The sequence below is a fragment of the Cervus elaphus genome, chromosome 5, assembly GCF_910594005.1.
Source record: "Cervus elaphus chromosome 5, mCerEla1.1, whole genome shotgun sequence".
Lineage (NCBI taxonomy): Eukaryota > Metazoa > Chordata > Mammalia > Artiodactyla > Cervidae > Cervus > Cervus elaphus.
Genome location: NC_057819.1, coordinates 91,511,815 through 91,532,907, shown reverse-complemented (window position 1 = coordinate 91,532,907; position 21,093 = coordinate 91,511,815). Strand labels below are relative to the sequence as shown.

At 37.5% G+C, this 21,093-nt stretch overlaps 1 protein-coding gene across 4 annotated transcripts in view; it reads left to right on the top strand.

The window, feature by feature from the left end:
- NF1 (neurofibromin 1) overlaps positions 1–21,093 on the top strand; it is a 240,517-nt gene that overhangs the window by 106,753 nt on the left and 112,671 nt on the right. For all 4 annotated transcript variants that reach the window (XM_043903121.1, XM_043903122.1, XM_043903123.1 and 1 more), the window contains exons 18-29: positions 1,062–1,311; positions 1,865–1,938; positions 2,166–2,249; positions 6,860–7,300; positions 7,685–7,824; positions 8,095–8,217; positions 8,853–8,936; positions 9,904–10,020; positions 10,608–10,789; positions 10,909–11,120; positions 14,387–14,548; positions 14,696–14,799. In XM_043903121.1, the coding sequence (XP_043759056.1) occupies positions 1,062–1,311; positions 1,865–1,938; positions 2,166–2,249; positions 6,860–7,300; positions 7,685–7,824; positions 8,095–8,217; positions 8,853–8,936; positions 9,904–10,020; positions 10,608–10,789; positions 10,909–11,120; positions 14,387–14,548; positions 14,696–14,799 (1,973 nt within the window). The remainder of the gene's footprint in view (positions 1–1,061; positions 1,312–1,864; positions 1,939–2,165; positions 2,250–6,859; positions 7,301–7,684; positions 7,825–8,094; positions 8,218–8,852; positions 8,937–9,903; positions 10,021–10,607; positions 10,790–10,908; positions 11,121–14,386; positions 14,549–14,695; positions 14,800–21,093) is intronic.

Genomic DNA, 21,093 nt, shown 5'->3' with positions numbered 1-21,093 from the left:
ACTTGGGTAAATTTCAACTAGGTAATACAGCATAATAAAGAACTGCTTAGTGTCTAGTTTTGTTACTGCTCTTTGTGGACACTCAGGCAAGTTACTAACTTATCTGTGTCTCAGTTCCTCAACTTTAAAAGGGGATGATAATTTCTGCTGCAAAATTGTTGTGAGAATTAAGTGAGATTATGTGTAAATAGCACTGGATTGAGTATTTGACTCTTAAAAGCTATAACTGATAGCTATAATTATTATAACTCTCTATCCCATAAGAAAGATCATTCATACCCCAGAAGTTTAAAAGTTCTATCAACTAAAAAAAGTACAGATTTACCGGGGAAAAAAAGGATTTTGCTTAATGTTGTGCATTAAGTGTTTTCATGAGTTTTGTGTCCATAATTCCCTTTAAAAATAAATCACAATACTACTGAAAATGTCAGATCATTATAGAAGAATTTCTTTTGCAGACCAAAGCTTTCTTTAATCCCTATTTTACAATATAATCTTCAGTCAAAGGAAAACAACTACTCAATAGTGTGGTATTTTCTGTTGGTCTTAACTGCAGAATTTGCATGTTCGTTTTATAAATGAGAATTTCTCTATTTTGTGTTTTGAGAATTATGTTATCTGGAGCCCAATATACCTTATACAGTAATGTTTAGTTCTCATTCATGTCCTTATTTCAGTCAGTTTGCAGTATGATTATTTAATTTCTTCCCTCTGGGTGGATAGAATTTCTTGTTACTTCCTCTTCTGAGAAGTGCATTATATTTTTCATTGAGTAGATTTATACTGTGCATATTTTCTTTGTGTTCATATTAGACTTAATCTGTATTTATGGAATCTGAAAAAATTGAACAGATACTAGTATTATGTTGGTCCAAATAATTTGAGTTTTCATTCAGTCAAGATATTTTGAGGTATAAAAATTCTGTCATGGTTAAAGGGAAAAAGCTCTTGTGGGTTATTGTATGTAGACGTCTGTGGTACACAACTTGTTGAATTATTGGATTTTGTAAATAAAATTATGTAAGTTGCAAATATTTGCCTCCCTCTCTTGATCCCACCAGGATAGTGCAGCAGGGTGCAGTGGAACCCCACCAATATGCCGACAAGCCCAGACCAAACTAGAAGTGGCCCTGTATATGTTCCTGTGGAGCCCCGACACTGAAGCTGTTCTGGTTGCCATGTCCTGTTTTCGTCACCTCTGTGAGGAAGCAGATATCCGGTGTGGGGTGGATGAAGTGTCAGTACACAACTTCTTGCCCAACTATAACACATTCATGGAATTTGCCTCTGTTAGCAATATGATGTCAACAGGTAAATCATGCATAATTTTTTTTTTTTTTACTCAGTCTACCTTGAATCACATACCCTGAGTACTCTAGGAACATAGGAATGTATTTAAGATCAATACTTCTTTTAAGTTAACAGGGCTCATTCAAATACCTTTCCTGAAATCCTTTTTTTCACAAGGTAAGGTGAAAGTAAATAGTATTTGGAATAAGTTATTTTCTCACTGAATTTTTAATATGCCATATGCATTTGTTTAAAAACTGACAGTATAAATTGCTTTCAGTTACAGATTATACAATTTACTCTGCTTGAGCTGTATATAGTGAAGTTTCAAAAACATTAGCACATGTTATGAGTAAGTGTAGGTAGAAATAGCGATGTTAGGCCAAGGGCATTGTAGAGACCACGTTAAATACCCCTTTCCTGTGAGGCTGGTAAAAGGAAGTGTGCAGCTTTACCATTTGAAGTATTCACTCCCCTCCTCCTCCTCTGCCTTTTGGGTTGGGGTTGCCACATTCTCCACTGGCAAGCAGGGCTCGCAAGTGCAATAGGCTGGTTTGCTGTTGTCTTTGCTTAGGAAGAGCAGCACTTCAGAAAAGAGTGATGGCGCTACTACGGCGAATTGAGCATCCCACCGCAGGGAACACTGAGGTATGTCCTTAGCAACAGAAATATCCTTCCCAGGCCCCCACCTGCAATTTCAGAAGCCTTGTGTTTTGTGCATGTGACCAGGAATAGCTTTTGAAGCAAATCTACAATGTGTGCATATTATAAGTAGGATGTTATAATATACACCAAGTTTGAGACCTGTCTATTACTGATTGATTTTTAGCTCTAGTTTTAAGGTTGCTTTCAAGTGGTAATTGCTTTCATTTTAGGCTTGGGAAGATACACATGCAAAGTGGGAACAAGCTACAAAACTAATCCTCAACTACCCAAAAGCCAAAATGGAAGATGGCCAGGTGAGTTTGTGAAGTTGATTTTGTCTGTTGATGGATCTGCTAAACATATGTACTGCATACACTTTAGTAATATTTTGTGAGTGACTCTTAGTGTAATAAGTATGTAGATGTCTTAAGACTGATGGTTTAGTTGTGGTTTATCTAAACTTGCACTAAAATGATAGCCACTAGACACTAGTCAAATTAAAATTTCACTTATAATTAAATGCAGTTAAAATTCAATTTCTCTGTCATACAGTAGCCACATGTGGAAATTGACTGCTCTCTTGGACAGTACAGATATTAAATGTTTCCATCGTTGCAGAAATACTGGACAGTTCTGAACTAGAGATGATTTATGATAGAGATCATTCCTTTCCCCTCTTTTCTTTCTCTTTCTCCATGAGAGTATTTCACAGAATTTTCAGGAAAGGAGTGACAAAAGTAGAGAAAAAGAGTTAAAATTGAAACACTAGGTCTTACTGTTTTATTAGGTATTCTAATTAAGGGATCTGGTGGCCAGAAGATTGAGTCATAGGTTAAATGAAATTTTAAAATTTGAACGTTTTACTCATTAACTGTTATCATCTGTTACCCTGGAAATTAACAATCGATATTTCTGTATGTTTGATTTGTAATGGTCATATTGTTCTCATTATTACATGTTTTAGAAAAATTCATTTAGTGTCCCATTGTCTTTTTCTTGTCATGCTTAATTAGAATAAGAAAACTTACATTTTTGTGAAGCAAAAATCTGCACCTGATATCATTATTTGAAGAGGGACATGTGGCTTTAGAATGAAAGCTTTCTTTTTTTTGTGGCTGTTTGTTGAGATATAATTCACATACTGTAAAAATTCACCTGTTTAAAAATGTATAATTCAGTGGATTTTAATATGTTCAAAGTTGTGTAGCCCCCACCACAATTTAATAAAAACCCATGCCCTTTAGCTGTCATTCCCTAACCTCCCTCTACACCTCCGCCCTTGGCCTTCAGCAGCCATTAAGCTACTTTCTGTCTGAGTAGACTTGCCAGTTCTGGACATTTCATATAAATAGCATAATGCAATGTGTGGTTAATAGTGATTGATTTCTTTCACTTGGCATAATGCTTACAAGGTTTATTCATGTAAATCAAAGCTTTTAAAAAGAAATTCGATATTCTGTGTTGACTGTATTAGTCTATGATAAAAATATGTTAGTGGTGCCTTAAAAATGTATATGATAAGCTTAAGTTTGGGTTTTTTTAGTTAAACTTGCTTTGCATCTTTCACATCGTTTTTTTAAATTGTAGGATAACTTACATTTAAAAATATGTGTAAATTGAAGTGACAGTGCAAAATATTAGGAGATGAACATACTTATGCAGTCAGCACCCACATCAAGAAGGAAATCATTACCAGCATATCAGAAGCTTTCATTGTGCTCCTTCCAGTCACTAATGACCAAGAGTAACTAACCATTATCCTGTTGTTAAACATATATGAACAGAACAATAGAAGTATACTCTAATATCTGGCTTCTTTCGCTCAACATAATGTTGTGAGATTCAGCCACACTTTTCTGTGCAATTCTAGTTCACTTTTTGTTATTGCAATATTTTATTTATTCAACAGTCCTGAATTGAATTTTTCCTTTCTGTACCTTTTTGGCATCAGACAGTTATACAAAGACTAGTTTGTGTTTTTTTTAAATTTGTTTATTTATTTTAATTAAAGGATATTACAATATTGTTATTTTGAATAGTGTTGCTACGAACATTCTTGAATGTGTCCTTTGCTGATCTTATAGATGCATAAAATTTTTTAAAATTACTATTCACTTGTTGTTTCCTAAATTTTTGAGCAGCCTTCAATGAATCTCATTTAGATCTGTCTATTGGTAAACCAACATACCAAGGAAGTTTCTCTGCTTTATTTATTAATCCTTCAGAAAGATTAGTTGCATCATCATCTTGGATTGTATTCCATAACAAGATGTTTCCTTTTTGCAGACAATATCCAAATTAATAGTTAATTAAAGGAGTAGCTGTTGAATTGATGTTTATGAATTATAGTTCCTTGACTAAGATGTTCATGGTAAATGGATACTACAGTAGCAAGATGTTGTTAGGGGTGAGATATAGCTCTGCCTATGAATTAATTTGAGCTAGCTCCTCTTCACATCCAGATTCTTCACTATCAAAATCAGCCATATTTTTTTCTGATTTTGCACTAATCTGGAATCTACCACAGCTGACATCATCTGCACTTAGCTTATCATCAGCCATGTGCCCATCGTGGTACGGAAGCTAAATGCAGTGATGCTGGATTGCCAGCAGCAAATAACCCACTTCCAGTCGTCTCCCAGGAAAGTCCCCTGTGTGTGATCCTGCAGGATTCCTGGGGTGCTTGTGCTGTTGGGCAGCATTCATTTCCTCTGAAACATGTCCTGGATCTTCAGAGTGTGAATAGGCGTGTAGCATTTGTGTTTGGTTATCTACTGATGGCATTGACTCTGTTAAAAAGCAGGTCTTTTCCTGTTTCATTGCTTGCTAATAGGCCTTGGGAATTTCCTTAAGCAAAGGCCTGCTTGACTTTCTGTTTCAAAGATCTGTATCACAACTACCTTTAAGAGGATTTTGAGCATGATCTTCTTTAAGGGCTTCAGCTCTGCAGTGTCTTCTGACTGACCTCTTGGCAGAGCTGCCAGCTGACTGTCTTGCATTACTAGAAATCACCTCATTGGTAGATCCATTATTATGCTCACTGTTGCTTCCAGGACCACTGCTTCCATATTCACCACTGTTGGCAGTTTTGTCAAAACTTCTTTGGATTTTGTTGTGTCTGAAAGCTGCTGTTGTATATATTTCATTCTTAGTGTAAGTTGCTTATCCATTTCAGTATCACTGCCTCCATTTTGATGAGTTTCACTATTATTTGAAGACCAGCTGCAGGTGTACAATGTGATGGAGCTGGTCTTCTGAGCTTTTCTTCCTCTTTCTTATTTTCAGTGGGAAGATAAGTATTTAATAAAGATGCAAAAGAGCTGCTTATTAGCTGAGCCTTAGCTGCTAATACGCTATTCCATAATGCTTTAATTAACATCAGTGCCAAGTACAGTGTCTGTTCAGTACGAACACTTGGCTGAAGACCTGAAACCAGATTAAGGAGATGTCTAAGAAGAGTTGGATCCAAATGCTTTATCAGTAAAGGAAATAAGTCATGTATATACCAACCACAGTGTTTCAGCTGTGCTGCAAGCCATATGTAGTCAATATGCTAAGGATTCAGTCATCCTTCTGCTTCTAAAAAATCCAGTCACTTGATAGGGTTTGATAATCTCACTATGTAAATTCGGCCCATATATATGCTTTACCCTACTGTTGCTTATAAGCCAGTCTGCAAGTTCTTCTTCAGTGGACTTTCTGTGTCTGATACCAATGACTCATTATTGCATATATTGTTGAAGGTGTGAAGTTGATTCATTATCTTGAGCCCAACCGACCTCTTAGTCAAATGAGATCACATAAAGTACTTAAATTCAAGATCTAGGCTTACTTTATTTTATCAAAGTATAATGTTGTATCCAATGGTTCTTTCACTGTACTACACATTAAATCATCCATCCTGTGAACCCCACTCTCTTAATTCCTGACCAGGGAGCTTGCATAAATATCTGTAATGTAGGGCCTAAAAGGGACAGTGTGCTGCATGACAGCAGAGATAGGTAGCCATACCCTAATACTAGATACAGCTGTAGTAAATCCATGTGCTGTAAGAAATGGCAAAGTTTCAAGAGTTCCACATTCAATGCGATCATTCATGAGAGGTCATCTTCCCCACAGAATAAACATAATGAAGTAAATGCAATGGTACTTCTACATCATTCCTATCACAGATTGTTCCTAATATGTTGCTTCCTTAGGTTGATATATCCCCTATAGTAAGTGACTATTATGCTTGTAGGCAGTATATAAGGGAAATTGAATTGGAAAAATTTATGCCACCCACAGAGTGTTCTTTCTCATCTCTACTCCATAAACTGAAAGGATCAGAATTCCTGGAAGATTCCTCCTCTGTCAGATTACAAATTCTTAATTACTTTTTTCTGTTGATTTTATCATTCTATACTCCTTCATTACATTATTTTCTATATTCAGTGGTTTTTCCACTTGGTTACTCTCGTCATGTGGGAATCTATGTTAATAGTAGTACAGCGTTCACACAGCTGGATCCAGAGTTTTTGAACTTGGGCAGTCACTAAGTTATTAAATGCACACCCTACTTGGTTAAAAACCTTCAAATGCTTATATTCCTTGAAGCAGCACAGATATTGCCTCTGTGTCTGGAAATTAATAATAAGCAAATATTTTGAAAGTATGTTCCTTTCTGAACTGCAGTCCATCACCACCTTCTGTATCTGATACTGGATCCATGTATTACTACCTTAATTCTGTAAATTAGACTCGTCTGTCCTCAAGCAGTGAGATACCTTGATGTGACTAGAAATTGCAGAGCAAAGACTTGGATTTTTTTAAATGTAAAAAAAAATGTTCTCTTGTCACAGAAATGTTGGATAAAAAGTAATTTGTCAAGTCTCTCCACCAATTTGGGTTGAATTCATGCTTTCCATAAAAATTTTGTGTTTAGGCTGCTGAAAGCCTTCACAAGACCATTGTTAAGAGGCGAATGTCTCATGTGAGTGGAGGAGGATCCATAGATTTGTCTGACACGGACTCGCTACAAGAATGGATCAACATGACTGGCTTCCTTTGTGCCCTTGGGGGAGTGTGCCTGCAGCAGAGAAGCAATTCTGGCTTAGCAACCTATAGCCCACCCATGGGCCCTATCAGTGAACGCAAGGGTTCCATGATTTCAGTGATGTCTTCAGAGGGAAATGCAGATACACCTGTCAGCAAATTTATGGATCGGCTGCTGTCCTTAATGGTCTGTAACCATGAGAAAGTGGGACTTCAAATACGGACCAATGTTAAGGATCTGGTGGGTCTAGAATTGAGTCCTGCTCTTTATCCAATGCTCTTTAACAAACTGAAGAATACCATCAGCAAGTTTTTTGACTCCCAAGGACAGGTAAAGTGTTCTCTGTTTTATTTTTTACCCTTTCCTGTAAATAGTGACTCATTTGAAATAATGAAGCCTTTTTCTTTTAGGTTATTTAATTTTGATACTGGCATGGACTTTCACTTATAATTTAAAAAGATAGATAAAAACATTGCAAAAAGGAGAATCATCTAATTCAGGAATTAGTTTGCTTTGTAGGGACTGTGGTGTGTGGGTTTGCCTGGGGTTAACAATGTCTTGGTAATGGATATGAGCATCTGTGTGTATCTATGTGCCTGTTTGAATATGTGCCCATGGGTGTATTTCTTCATGTGTACGACATTTACCTATGGTCTGTCTGCTGTGCATTGATTCTCAAATCAATCAATTCCCAATGTTTTGTTCTTTGTATAGGTTTTATTGACTGACACCAATACTCAGTTTGTGGAGCAAACCATAGCTATAATGAAGAACTTACTAGATAATCATACCGAAGGCAGCTCTGAACATCTGGGGCAAGCCAGCATTGAAACAATGATGTTAAATCTGGTCAGGTAGGCATTCTATTGAAGTGTGGCAGGCACACATTGGCATTGGTAGTTAGCAGTAAAGTAATTTGCCATCCTTTTCTTTTTTGCACCCAAATCAGGGTGTGATAATAAGGTAATTAGAAGTTATATATCTTCTCATATGAGCAAAATGAAAATCTTACAGTTTTTATGGTTACATTTAATCATTTTACTTAGTGGTGAAAGCATTAGAAAACCTTTTCCTTCATTTATATCTGATCACTTTTTTTAAAAAATGCTTCTGTATCTAAATAGATATGTTCGTGTACTCGGAAATATGGTCCATGCAATTCAAATAAAAACGAAACTGTGTCAGTTAGTCGAGGTAATGATGGCAAGGAGAGATGACCTCTCATTTTGTCAAGAGATGAAATTCAGGTGAGTTCTCAAAGAGCAAAATAAAGTCTTGTAAATTTTGCTATGTTTAGTGAAGTACAGAAAAATAGTGGTACCTGGTTATCATCGGAAGCGGGAGAGGTGGAAAAAAAGTATTTTTGTGTGTTTTTTTCCTTCAGATCATTGTAAATTTCCCAAAGCCTTGTGCCCATGACAGTGCTCCCTTTTTCTAAAATTATACTACACTTGAACTAAGAATTTGATTCTGTGTCCAACTGATAGCATTGTTGTTGTTCAGTCTCTAAGTCTTGTTTGATTCTGCAACCCCATGGACTGCAGCATGCCAGGCTCCTCTGTCCTTCACTATCTCCTGGAGTTTGCTCACATCCTTGTCCATTGAGTCGGTGATGCTATCTAATCCCCATCTCAACCTCTGCTATTCCCTTCTTCTTTCAAAGTCTTTAGTTAAGGGCTAAGGTGGTAGATCAGTATACCAGTTGGTGTTTGTGCCCTTCTCTGTTAGATTTGTAGTAGCAATATCTCTTTTATGAAATTGTCTTATTGCCTGAGTGATTTGGCAAATTACTTGAATTATTACACTTTTAGTCATACAAGAATTTTTACGTGTGACTTTGAAAAAGCAGTTTCCTTTTTTCTTTTTCTCTCCCATTCTTTAGGAATAAGATGGTAGAATACTTGACAGATTGGGTTATGGGGACATCAAACCAAGCGGCAGATGACGATGTAAAATGTCTTACAAGGTAAAAAAAAAAAAGAGAGGGAAGAAAAAGACTTTTACATATTAGCAGGTTTACTCTAGGCATTAGTACTACTTATTATAGTTTGTGTACATATTAATTTATATTGAAATTGTTTTTTGGGATATCAAGCTCTTGCATTTGGATTATTTAAAGATATTAATCTTTATTGTTTCTTTTTAACTAAAAGATTTTCAGTAAAAAGTGAGAGAGTGTTGTTTGGAAAGTTTATGTTGTATATTTAGAAAAGATAGTCTACAATTGGAAAATAAGATATATAAGGCCTTAGATTGTTTTTATTTTTTGATTGGATAAAGATATTATTTGAAGAACTTAATTGTTTTGCATCTTTCTGAAATGTAATTGCTTAAGTTTGCTCTAATGATAAATACTTACTGCCATGTATCAGAGATATTTAAACATTACGAATTACATAATAGCTATTCACATATATTTCTTTGGCCAGGCTTGGTTCCACAGTTCATGCTTTTAATTTAAGGTAGTCATTTTGCCAAGATTACTTTGTAGAAAGTTATTATTGCCCTTTGCCTAACTTGAAGTGTCTTTGTATTCTGGGCTCTGCATATTAGCTCATTGATTACTTGGGTTTTCATAGTAATTTGTTCAGGGCTTCCCTTATAGCTCAGTCGGTAAAGAATCTGCCTGCAATGCAGGAGACCTGGGTTCGATTCCTGGATCAGGAAGATCCCCTGGAGAAGGAAATGGCATCCCACTCCAGTATTCTTGCCTGGAGAATCCCATGGATAGAGGAACCTGGCAGGCTATAGTCCATGGGGTCGCGAGAGTCAGACACGACTTAGCGACTAAAAAGAGAGAGAGAGAGAGTAATTTGTTTAATGAAATAGGTAGTTATTGAAGTTCATGTCTATTGGGAAGATGTTTATTCAAGGGGAAGGTGAAGTGTAAGAACTTGAGCGATTTGTGGTCTTAAAATTTTTTTTTTCCTCAGAGATTTGGACCAGGCGAGCATGGAAGCAGTGGTTTCACTCCTGGCTGGTCTGCCGCTGCAGCCTGAGGAAGGAGATGGTGTGGAGCTGATGGAAGCCAAATCACAGTTGTTTCTTAAGTAAATTTCAGTTGCCAGAAATAAAAAGCAAAAAACGAAGCCCCACACACAACAAAACGAAGTGTAATCGAAATAGCAAATGATTATATTTAGAAAATGGACCTCATTACCTCATTGTTATGACCATCAGCTGCTATCTCACAAAATACAGCACTTTCTTGAAGCAATAGTCCCTATTTAGGGCCGGTATAGGAAAACAGCTATGTTTTGCGATTTTTCTAGGAAATATAATTTGATCAATGAATTTTTATAGACAGTAAAACCCAGATCACCTCATTAAGTCATTGTCTTAATTATTTGGACCACTAATTTTTATATTCTAAAAATTAAATGTGATACATTTAACCAGGAAACATTGCATCTATTTGGTACTTGTGAAATATGTACTGGACTTCATCAGGATAAAATCATATTCAACACAGAACACTACCTAATGAGCCGTGCTGGCTGATTACTCCTAAGACTAGAGAGAAGCAGATGCTAGAGCCACTCGTGATGCACACGTGATGGTTTCAGAATGTCTGATTAGCTTTCTAGTTGATGTGTGTGGCCTTCACAGGGTAAGGGTCAGTCTTTTTATTTCTCAGGTATTTCACATTGTTTATGAACCTTTTGAATGACTGTAGTGAAGTCGAGGATGAAAACGCACAAACAGGCGGCAGGAAACGTGGCATGTCTCGGAGGCTGGCATCACTGAGGCACTGCACAGTGCTGGCAATGTCAAACTTACTCAACGCTAACGTGGACAGCGGCCTCATGCACTCCATAGGTGAGATAAAATGAGAGGTTCATAGAGAAATTTAAAACCTAGAGAATTGGTATATAAGAAAAGTGAAATTACTTCAAAAAGACAATGTTAGTAAATTTGCATCTGTCTGTCCACATTAGGTTTAGGTTATCACAAGGATCTCCAGACTAGAGCTACGTTTATGGAAGTTCTGACAAAAATCCTTCAACAAGGCACAGAGTTTGACACACTTGCAGAAACGGTATTGGCAGATCGTTTTGAGAGACTGGTGGAGTTGGTCACGATGATGGGGGACCAAGGAGAGCTCCCTATAGCTATGGCTCTGGCCAATGTGGTTCCCTGTTCTCAGTGGGTAAGTTCATTGAGTTAAGAGGAGAAGAATAGCGCTTGGCATAAAGCAGATGCTTCAGAATTCATTCAGTGAATTATTTTTAAATTGAAGTATGTATGCTCAGTCATGTCCAAGTCCTTGTGACTGTGGACTGTAGCCTGCTAGGCTCCTCTGTCCGTGGGATTCTCCCAGCAGGAATACTGGAGTGGGTTGCCGTGCCCTCCTCCAGAGGATCTTCCCAACCCAGGGATAAATTGAAGTATAGTTGATTTATAATGTTTTGGGTATACAGCAAAGTGATTGAGTCATATGTATATGTGTGTGCATATATATGATTCATATATGTTTTTCAGATTCCTTTCTATTATAGGTTATTACAAGATAACTAGGTATAGTTCCCAGTGCTATACAGTAGGTCTTTGTTGTTTATCTGTTTTATATATATTAATATGTGTCAGTGAATTGATTTAATTGCTAAAACTTTTAGAGCTAGAAAACCTTCAGATATTATTTGAGTGATTTTCAGCTGTGGAAAGTGACTGGCTCTTCTAGCCCTCACAAGATTTCTTAATTATGAGGATCTTAACTTCTCATATTTAAAGTAAAACTGAAACTCCTTTACCTGACCCACTGAAAAATTCTGTCTGAACACTCATCAAAATAAAATTAAAACCACTGATCTTGTCTGGTGTCTTCATTTGGTAAATGAGATAATTAGAGTTAAATCTCATATTAAGTTGTTAGTAATGCTAGAACTAGAATTTGAGGCTTGTGCCTGCTTACTACCTCTAGTTCAGAACTCTTTCTTTTTTTTGAATGTGTTACACAGTTTTTTAAAACTTTAACACTCTTATTTGCATTTGAAATTGTGACTTTGCTTATTTTAAATACAAAAGACAGAATATGGCTATTTGGCACCTCTTAGCAAAAATGATATGGTTTTAGAAAAATTTTTATTAACAGACATGCTAAACATTATTGAGTTTGGGCTTCCCTGGTGGTTCAGACGGTAAAAAAATCTGCCTGCAATGCAGGACACCTGGCTTTGATCCCTTGGATGGGAAGATCCCCTGGAGAAGGGAATGACTACCTACTCCAGTATTGCCTGGAGAATTCCATGGATACAGAAGCCTAGTGGGTCACAGTCCATGGGATTGCAGAGTCGGACATGACTGAGCAACTAACACTTTCACTTCAGGCTAAACATTTGAGAAAGGTTGTCCGACACCTCTTCATGTTAAAAAGCTGTTTAGTTTATACTGTACCAAAAGTTATTTCAGCTTAGTAAATTATATCTAATAAGGTAATCTGTTCTTGCCTGCAAATGTGTTTCTGCTTAAAAGCTATCGGATCTTACTCTTCATACTTAAAGTGAAACTCAGACCCTTTACCTTGATCTACAAGGCTCTGTCCAGCCTGGGCCCTGCCTCTTCTCTTACATCATCTTAGGCTGTTTCCTTCTGGCTCACAAATTTGAATCACACTGGCCAGCAAACAGATTAAGCTTATTTCTGCCCTTGAGCACCCTTGCTGCTGGTGCTGCTGCCTACAGCCCTTATTCCCTGGCCTTTTGTTATTCAAGTTTCAGGCCAGATTTCACCTTCTACTGAGGTTTTTTCTGGTCATCCAATCAAAACCACACCCACAGTCATTTTATTCAATTCCTTGTTACATTTCCTTTGCAGCATTTGTTTACTGTGTGAAATTATCTTATTTGACTGCTTGTTTCCATTCCACCACACGTGAAGTACAGGAGAGCAGAGCCCGTGTCTGTGCTGTTCATGCGGTAGTTCTGGGTCTTGGAGTAGAGCCTGGCATATAACCATGACTTAGTAACTGATTGTTTAGTGAATGAAGATGGACTCTTACTTGTAGGGAGTTAGAAAAAGGAAGGTATTGAAATCCTCTTGAAGGCTAACATTAGTTCACAAATCTTCTTTATTTTGAAAATGGCTATTCTAAATTACCTTTTCGCACCTACCTATAATTAGTACTAATAAGTCTCAGTAATTTTTTCAATAAAAAAGAATCAAAGTCCAAGAAGCTTTAATCACTTTGTTTTCTTTCAGTAAATAGTTTCTTACGTGGTTTATATATGTATTTTTAAAATTCTTATTGGTTATCTATGTGTTTTAAAAAGAGGACTTTCATATTAAGTCAGATCTATTAGAGCTATATCTAAAGGAGAACAAAATAAAAGATAACTTTAAAATTTTTTAAGTCTATTTTGTAAATTTAAATTCTGGTGCTTAAAGGTTTTTAGAATTTTACAGGGGAGGGATTAGAATGGAAAAAACATTTAGCACAGCAGTCTAAAAATAGTTCTATTTTGTAACTAAATTATATCATAATTATACTTGGCTTTAAAATGGAATCTAGTCAATTATGTATTATATAACTATGGGAAGTATAGCAGAATATTGGGTCTTATTTGGCTTCCAATTATCTGTGGTTAAGAGTGTTAAATTTTTTTCCTTTACTTAAATAACAGACGATAGTAATCCTGAGACCAGACAAGAATTAGAGAAGCTACAGGCCATGATCCTGACTTTGTTGTTAGGCCATCTTATTCTGGCTACCTCATTCTCTGTAAATCTCTTCCCAACTTGTGTGGTTAAACAGTGATTTACAATCAATTCATTTTTCTTAAGTGTGCAAAAAATTCTTTACTGTGGGGAATTTTGAGGGTTATCATTTAGGTACTAGATGGGAATTAGTTATGCATCCCCACCTTGTACATGCATCTGGCTAATCTCTTGGTTCTGGATGCACTGGTTAGGTCTTTTTCCTATCTTGCTATAAATCCTATAGTTTTTCCATTTTTGTTGTTTCTTTCCTAACGCATGATAAATGTTTGCTGAGTTTCCCTGAGCACAGGAGAAAAGAATAGAGCTCCGTGGTCAGCACAGTCTTATTTGTTCTCATTGATTTTCTAGGAAAATGATCTGTTCATGTCAAATTCTCTGTCATCATCTTCTATTTCTACTTTTCCTTCATTATGTCACAGAATTTGAGCTGAGTCCTGGATTTTTTTCTGTCAGGTGGTAAACCTTTGGCCTCTCTTACCTTCTTATCATTTAATCCTTAGAATTAGTAGCTACTGTAGGTATACAGAAGTAGTTATTTATCATAGACAGATGGACATGGATAAATCCCAGGGGAAAAGTTAATCAGTCACCATATACCTCAATTCAACAGGTGGTTATCAGCTTTGAATTTGCCTTTCAGTTTCCTGCTTAAGGAAAAACTGAACTGTTTACACTAACACAATCTTACTCTGTTGTCAGGATGAACTTGCTCGCGTTCTAGTGACTCTGTTTGACTCTCGGCATTTACTCTACCAACTGCTCTGGAACATGTTTTCTAAGGAAGTAGAATTGGCAGACTCCATGCAGACTCTTTTCCGAGGCAACAGCTTGGCCAGTAAAATAATGACCTTCTGTTTCAAGGTTTGTATCCATTTATCTTTTTTATGTGTGGGAATACAGAGGTATGCCAAACAGTGATTATGTACAGAATGTACAGAGCAGAATGTCTTTTTTAATGCAAAATATTTGGAGCAGGCATAATAAATTCCTCCCTGTGTATTTCTGTAGGTGTATGGTGCTACCTACCTACAGAAACTCCTGGATCCTTTATTACGGGTTGTGATCACATCCTCCGATTGGCAGCATGTTAGCTTTGAAGTGGATCCTACCAGGTTTGTCATCCTGTCACCTGTAACAGCTCTCCATTTTTTTCATTACCACTACCTGAGGCAAAGCCCTCATAATTTCTCCCCTTGATTCTTTAAAAGTTACACACAAATACATTTTTCTTAAAGAAAATCACGAATAACATTTAAGGTATCTTTGACTATCACCTCTAGAGACAGCACTGTTACTAGTTATGCTGTTCTGTCCTTTTTATAGTGTACTTGCATGTATGTATTTCTAGTTGTAGAAACTATATTACAGTGTGAGCACTTAATATAAATGTAACATTATATATATGGTTTTGCAACCTTTTTTTTAACATAAACTTGTGTCTTATTAACATCATTGTTTGTCAGTGTAGAGAGATTATGAATCTTATTCTTTTTAACTGCTGTGTAATATCTTGTTTGGCAATATCATAATTTATTTAGCCAATGTCATATTAATTCCATTGACTTTTGTAGTAACTTTCTAATTATTGTCCTAGCATTTTTTTTTTTTTTTTATTTGCAGGTCATTTGCTACAGGACCTATTCTGAAACCTAAATTTTTTGGTCCCTTTTTTCTCAGAAACCATCAGTTGTTCCCAACTGACTGCAAGAAAAAATACAGTCATCTGACTATAATCTATATCACTGCTTGTCATTCTTTCATGTCATCTCTGTTCTTTAACTCCAGTGAAATATGCACGTTACACATTTTTAAAGTGACTTGACACGTGGGGCTCATTGGGATTAGAGTTGCTTAATAAGTAATATTCCCTTTTTCCCACCCAAGTTCAAAACCAGAAGGGCAGAGAGAGAGAAAAGGTGGGAGGGAAGCACCCAGCAATCAACTCTTTCCTTTATTTCTGATAAAAATGATTAAAAAGTGGGACTTTAGATCTTGTACGCACAAGATACATATAGGCTTGCTAATACTTCACCTTGAATTAGAATCATCTTCCCTATCTTTTGCACAGCTAGGTAACTACAGGCATGCATCACAGAGGCTGGCAAGCTTTTTATTGTAAGTGGAGAGAAGACCAGAACATATCTCTTCTGTAGGCAGACAAAATTAGAATGGAGTGGATGGCACTGAACTGAGCACACTTGACTCTTTTTTTTTTAAATCCATCTCACCATTCCTCCTGTAATGAGGAGTGACCTGGGAGAAGGGAAAGAGGCCAAGGGGTAATGCAAGGTGCATTTTAAAAACTACCATCTCTGTGAAGCTTTCTACCTGTCCCCAAGTGCCACCCATATACACAGACTACACATGAACAAAGAAACAATCTCTCTTTCATGTTCGGCACCATCATTGTAACATTGAGTTGTGATGATGTATTTTATGAATTTATCTTCCCCTGGACTGTTGGCTCTTTTACATTTCTTATATCTTTATGTCATTTTGTGAGTATTTAATGTATCTGGCTTATAGTTGACATTTCATAAATATTTGTTGAATGAAATTTTAGACTGTGATGTTATGCTTGGTTTTTCTAAGCCACATCTCTTGTCTTTCAGCTAGGACCCTAAAAATTGCTTTATTTTTTATTTTCAGGTTGAGAGCTTCTTGATGGTTTCTCTTCCTAAATAGTTTTATTTGGCAACTTTGTATCAGTTGGTGTTTTGGGCTTTGCCTCTGCTGAAGTGTCAGCTATAGTAACTAATTCGCTCTGGCACCTAAATTAACCAGTTATTGTTGAAATATTTCAGTAGTTGTAGTTTAAAATCTTTGAAGCAATGTTCTTTTAATGTCCTCTTGTATTTTGTTACCTTTAAGCAATTTTACTTTCTAAAAGGTAAAAAATTACTTAGTGAACTAACTGCCTGAAAGAAATCTCCTGTACTAGGTAAATGCTTTGGTACAGAGAAGAGAACTAGATTACAAACTTCCTATATTCAGGTTACTTAAAAATCAAACTGATGTTTTTCTGACATGTGGAGAGCTTAGAAGTTGACACTCCTATGTTCACAACAAGAAAAAGTTGAAAACAGAAAATCAGCAAATCGTCATAGATTCATCAGAGAATTGAAGGGCAACCCCCGCCCCGCCTCCAATAAAGGGAAAACACTAGAGTGACAGCCAAATTCAGAGAATCCCATCTTACAGTGAGAAACTACTGCTGGAGTCAGTAACATAGGAATGCTTAGACTGTAACTGACAAATTGCTTGAGGTTGAGTGTGGATTAGTTTAAGAATGAAAACTCTAGGGCGCCCTCTGTCTGAGGCACGCACACTTTGTGAGTTTGATCTCTAGAAACTCTTCCAGAGTCTCATGCTGAAGATGGGAGAAAAGTCCCTTTGTGCTCTGGGAAGGGAAGGGAGAAAAGTAACCATTTTGGAATATGCCCATAGTGTTCTGTTCTCTCTTACAAAGGCCTGCCTTTGAGGGAAACTGCGAGAGCCTAATCTGACCTGTAGGATGGGTAGCTAGCTACCCAACTCCAGCCTCCTCTAGCCTTCCTGACTCACATAAGAGGAGAAAAATAGCTAAGAAATTCTTCTGAAGGTCACAGCCCAGTGACTCTGGCCCAAGAAAATAATGGAGATATAAGCATAAGATTGTAGACTGCTTCCCCTCCCCAGGACCTCACTGCTACATCAATAGGACTCCAAAGTATTAATAGTGGGTTACAATAGAAAGCTGCAAAACAGACACTCTAAGAAGAAATTCCTAAGGAAACCCAGGCAATTAGGAGATAAAACTAAGGACACTGGAAGAAATCAACACCTACAGCAAACATGAAACATAAAACACAACCCAAGTCCTAGCCAGATTAACATAGAACCTTCCACTAAAGACCTCTTTATCTCTGCTCCTGCTACCCAATATGTCTTGGATCTTTTAACAAAAAATTACAAAGCCTACTAAAAAGCAATAAAAATCATAGTCTGGAGAGACAAAGTCTAGTTCCCAAGCATAAGAACTAGATTCAGATGTAACAGATTTTGGGATTAGCAGATTAGGAATTTAGAATCACTATAATTAATATGTTAAGGGCTCTAACAGAAAAAAGTGGATAACATGCAAGAACAGGTAGGTGATTTGAATAGAGAGATGGAAACTCTAAGAGTCGAAAGGAAATGCTAGAAATCAAGAACATTATAATAGAAAGGAAAAATGCCTTCAGATGGGCTTTATCAGTAGATTGAACACAACTGAGAAAAGAATTAGTGAGCTTAAAGATATGTCAATAGAAATTTTGAAAACTGAAATGTAAAGAGAAAGAAAAACTTAAATGAAAGTACATCTTATCAGAATGTGTGGAAGGTAGTGAAATGTAATATTTAGAGCATTAAATGCATATATTAGAAAATGAAGACCTAAAATGAATGGCCTAAACTTTCACCTTAAAAAACTAGAGAAAGTTCAGTATAAACCTAAAGCAAGCAGAAGGAAAGAAATAAAAATTAGGTTAGAAATCAATGAAATTAAAAACAGGAAACCAATAGGATAAAAAAAAAACTGATTGAAAATCAGAGGGAAATTTTTTTATACACCCAAACACTTAAATAATTGAATACGAAGCTTCATTATAGATCAGAATTAATGGAATAGCCAATGAGTTATCATTGGCATGTGAGAAGTAGGAGGGCTTAGATCTTTTAGAGGAACATTTGAAAGGGTCTGAAGCGTACCTGCTGCTGGTATGCTGTTTTTTTTTTCATTAAGACAAAGTTCCCACAAAGACAAGAACTAGACAAGAATGTCAAAGTTTCTAAGAATCTCTTCTGGCCCTGTTAATAAATTATGAATTTTTTCTTTCATACTACAAAGCTCCTATGCCCTCCATATTTCAGATTCTACTTATTGTTGTAGCTTCTTAAGTGATTTCCCTGCATAAAAGTTGCCATATTTAGAGCAATCTCTTTTTAGTTCTCATGTATCCCAAATTCATTTTCTTCCTCTGGCTTCCTGGCAACCTTTGCCATGTGAATTAATCATGTCTCTCTCTGGTTTGCTACTTTTGTCTTTCATATCGTCGAATAATTGTACTTGTTACTTGGTGTGTACTTGTCTTTCCCCTCTTTGAGAAACTCAAAGGCCATTTACTGTTGAATCCTCAGCATGTGGCCTTAAGATGGCAAATAGTAGATGTGTGGTGAATGTTTATTGGATTGAATTGAGTGCTTGCCCTGCCTTCCACTTTCTGAACTGCCCTTACTTCTTTTTGCCTGTGCAAATGCTCTCCCTCCTCTAGAACTCACCTGGTCCATGAAATCTTTCCTGCCCATAGTCTACATTCATTTCCAAACTCTTACTGTATCCGTATGCCGCACTACATGGTGAGCTGCAGGGGATCTGGAGTGGTGATTTCAGTCTCCCAAACTTTTGTGTAATACGTAAACTAGTATAAATGAGACATTACTAGTTAAGAGATTGACAGCAAGCGTTTACTCAGTGATTGTTTTGCTAAGGTGCCTTGCTAGTTTTTAAGAGGACAAAGATGAATACATCCTTCAAGGAGCTTATAGTTTTGTAGGGGAGATAAGGCATATAACAAGTAGGTAAGTACTGACTTGCACAGGGAATGTGTTGTGAAGCGAGCAGATGACACCCTTTGGGCAGCTCTAGTAAAGGTGTGTGGACCGACAGCCGCCGGGTGACATCTGCTCTGCTGTGGTGCTGTGCTTGGTTGCTCAGTCGTGTCCGGCTCTGCGACCCCACTGCCCGTAGCCCACCAGGCTCTTCTGTTCATGGGGATTCTCCAGGCAAGAAGACTGGAGTAGGTTGCCATGCCCTCCTTCAGGGCAAGTGAAAGTCACTCAATTGTGTCTGACTGTTTGTGACCCCATGGACTATAGAGTCTGTGGAATTCTCCAGGCCAGAATACTGGGGTGGGTAGCCTTTGCCTTCTCCAGGAGATCTTCCCAACCCAGGGACTGAACCCAGGTCTCCTGCATCGCAGGTGGATTCTTTACCAGCTGAGCCACCAAGGAAGCCCATGAATACTGGAGTGGGTAGCCTATCCCTTCTCCAACGGATCTCCCAACCCAGGAATCTTAACTGGGGTCTCCTGCATTGCAGGTGGATTCTTTACCAACTGAGCTATCATGAATCTTCCCAATTTAAACCTCATGAAATAGGCATTATAATTATTCCTGTCTAATTGATGAAAAAAGTTGCGCCTCAGAGAGATTAAGTACCTTGATCAAGGTCAGTAAGTGGTAGAGCTGAAATTTAAACGTAGTAAGTCTGCCTTCTGAACATCTGCCTTTAATCACAGCCCCAAGACTTTAGAATCATATAGAAGAGGGACTTCCCTGGCAGTGCAGTGGTAACTCCATGCTTCCACTGCAGGGGGCGTGAGTTTGGGGTGAGGGAACTAAGATCTCACATGCTGCATAGGGCGGCCAAATAAATAAATAAATTCAGCTCAGTCACTCAGTTGTGTCTGACTCTTTGCAACCCCTTGGATGCCAGCACTCCAGTCCTCACTGTCCATCACCAACTCCCAGAGTTTACTCAAACTCATGTCCATTGAGTCAGTCATGCCATCCAGCCATCTCATCCTCTGTTGTCCCCTTCTCCTGCCTTCAATCTTTCCCAGCATCAGGGTCTTTTCAAATGAGTCAGTTCTTTGCATCAGGTGGCCAAAGTATTGGAGTTTTAGCTTCAGCATCAGTCCTTCCAATGAATATTCAGGACTGATTTCCTTTAGGATGGACTGGTTGATCTCCTTGCAGCCCAAGGGACTCTCAAGAGTCTTCTCCAACACCACAATTCAAAAGCATCAGTTCTTTGGTGCTCAGCTTTCTTTACAGTCCAACTCTTCACATCTATACGTGACTACGTGACTATTGGAAAAACCATAGCTTTGACTAGATGGACCTTTGTTGGCAAAGTAATGTCTCCGCTTTTTAATATGCTGTCTAGGTTGGTCATAACTTTTCTTCCAAGGAGTAAGCATCTTTTAATTTCATGGCTGCAGTCACCATCTGCAGTGATTTTGGAGCCCAAATAGATAAAGTCTGTCACTGTTTCCACTGTCTCCCCATCTATTTGCCATGAAGTGATGGGACCAGATGCCATGATCTTAGTTTTCTGAATGTTGAGTTTTAAGCCAACTTTTTTACTCTCCTCTTTCACTTCATCAAGAGGCTCTTCAGTTCTTCTTCACTTCCTGCCATAAGGCTGGTGTCATCTGCATATCTGAGGTTATTGATATTTCTCCCGGCAGTCTGGATTCCAGCTTGTGCTTCCTCCAGCCCAGCATTTCTCAGGATGTACTCTGCACATAAGTTAAATAAGCAGGGTGACAATATACAGCCTTTACGTACCCCTTTCCCTATTTGGAACCAGTCTGTTATTC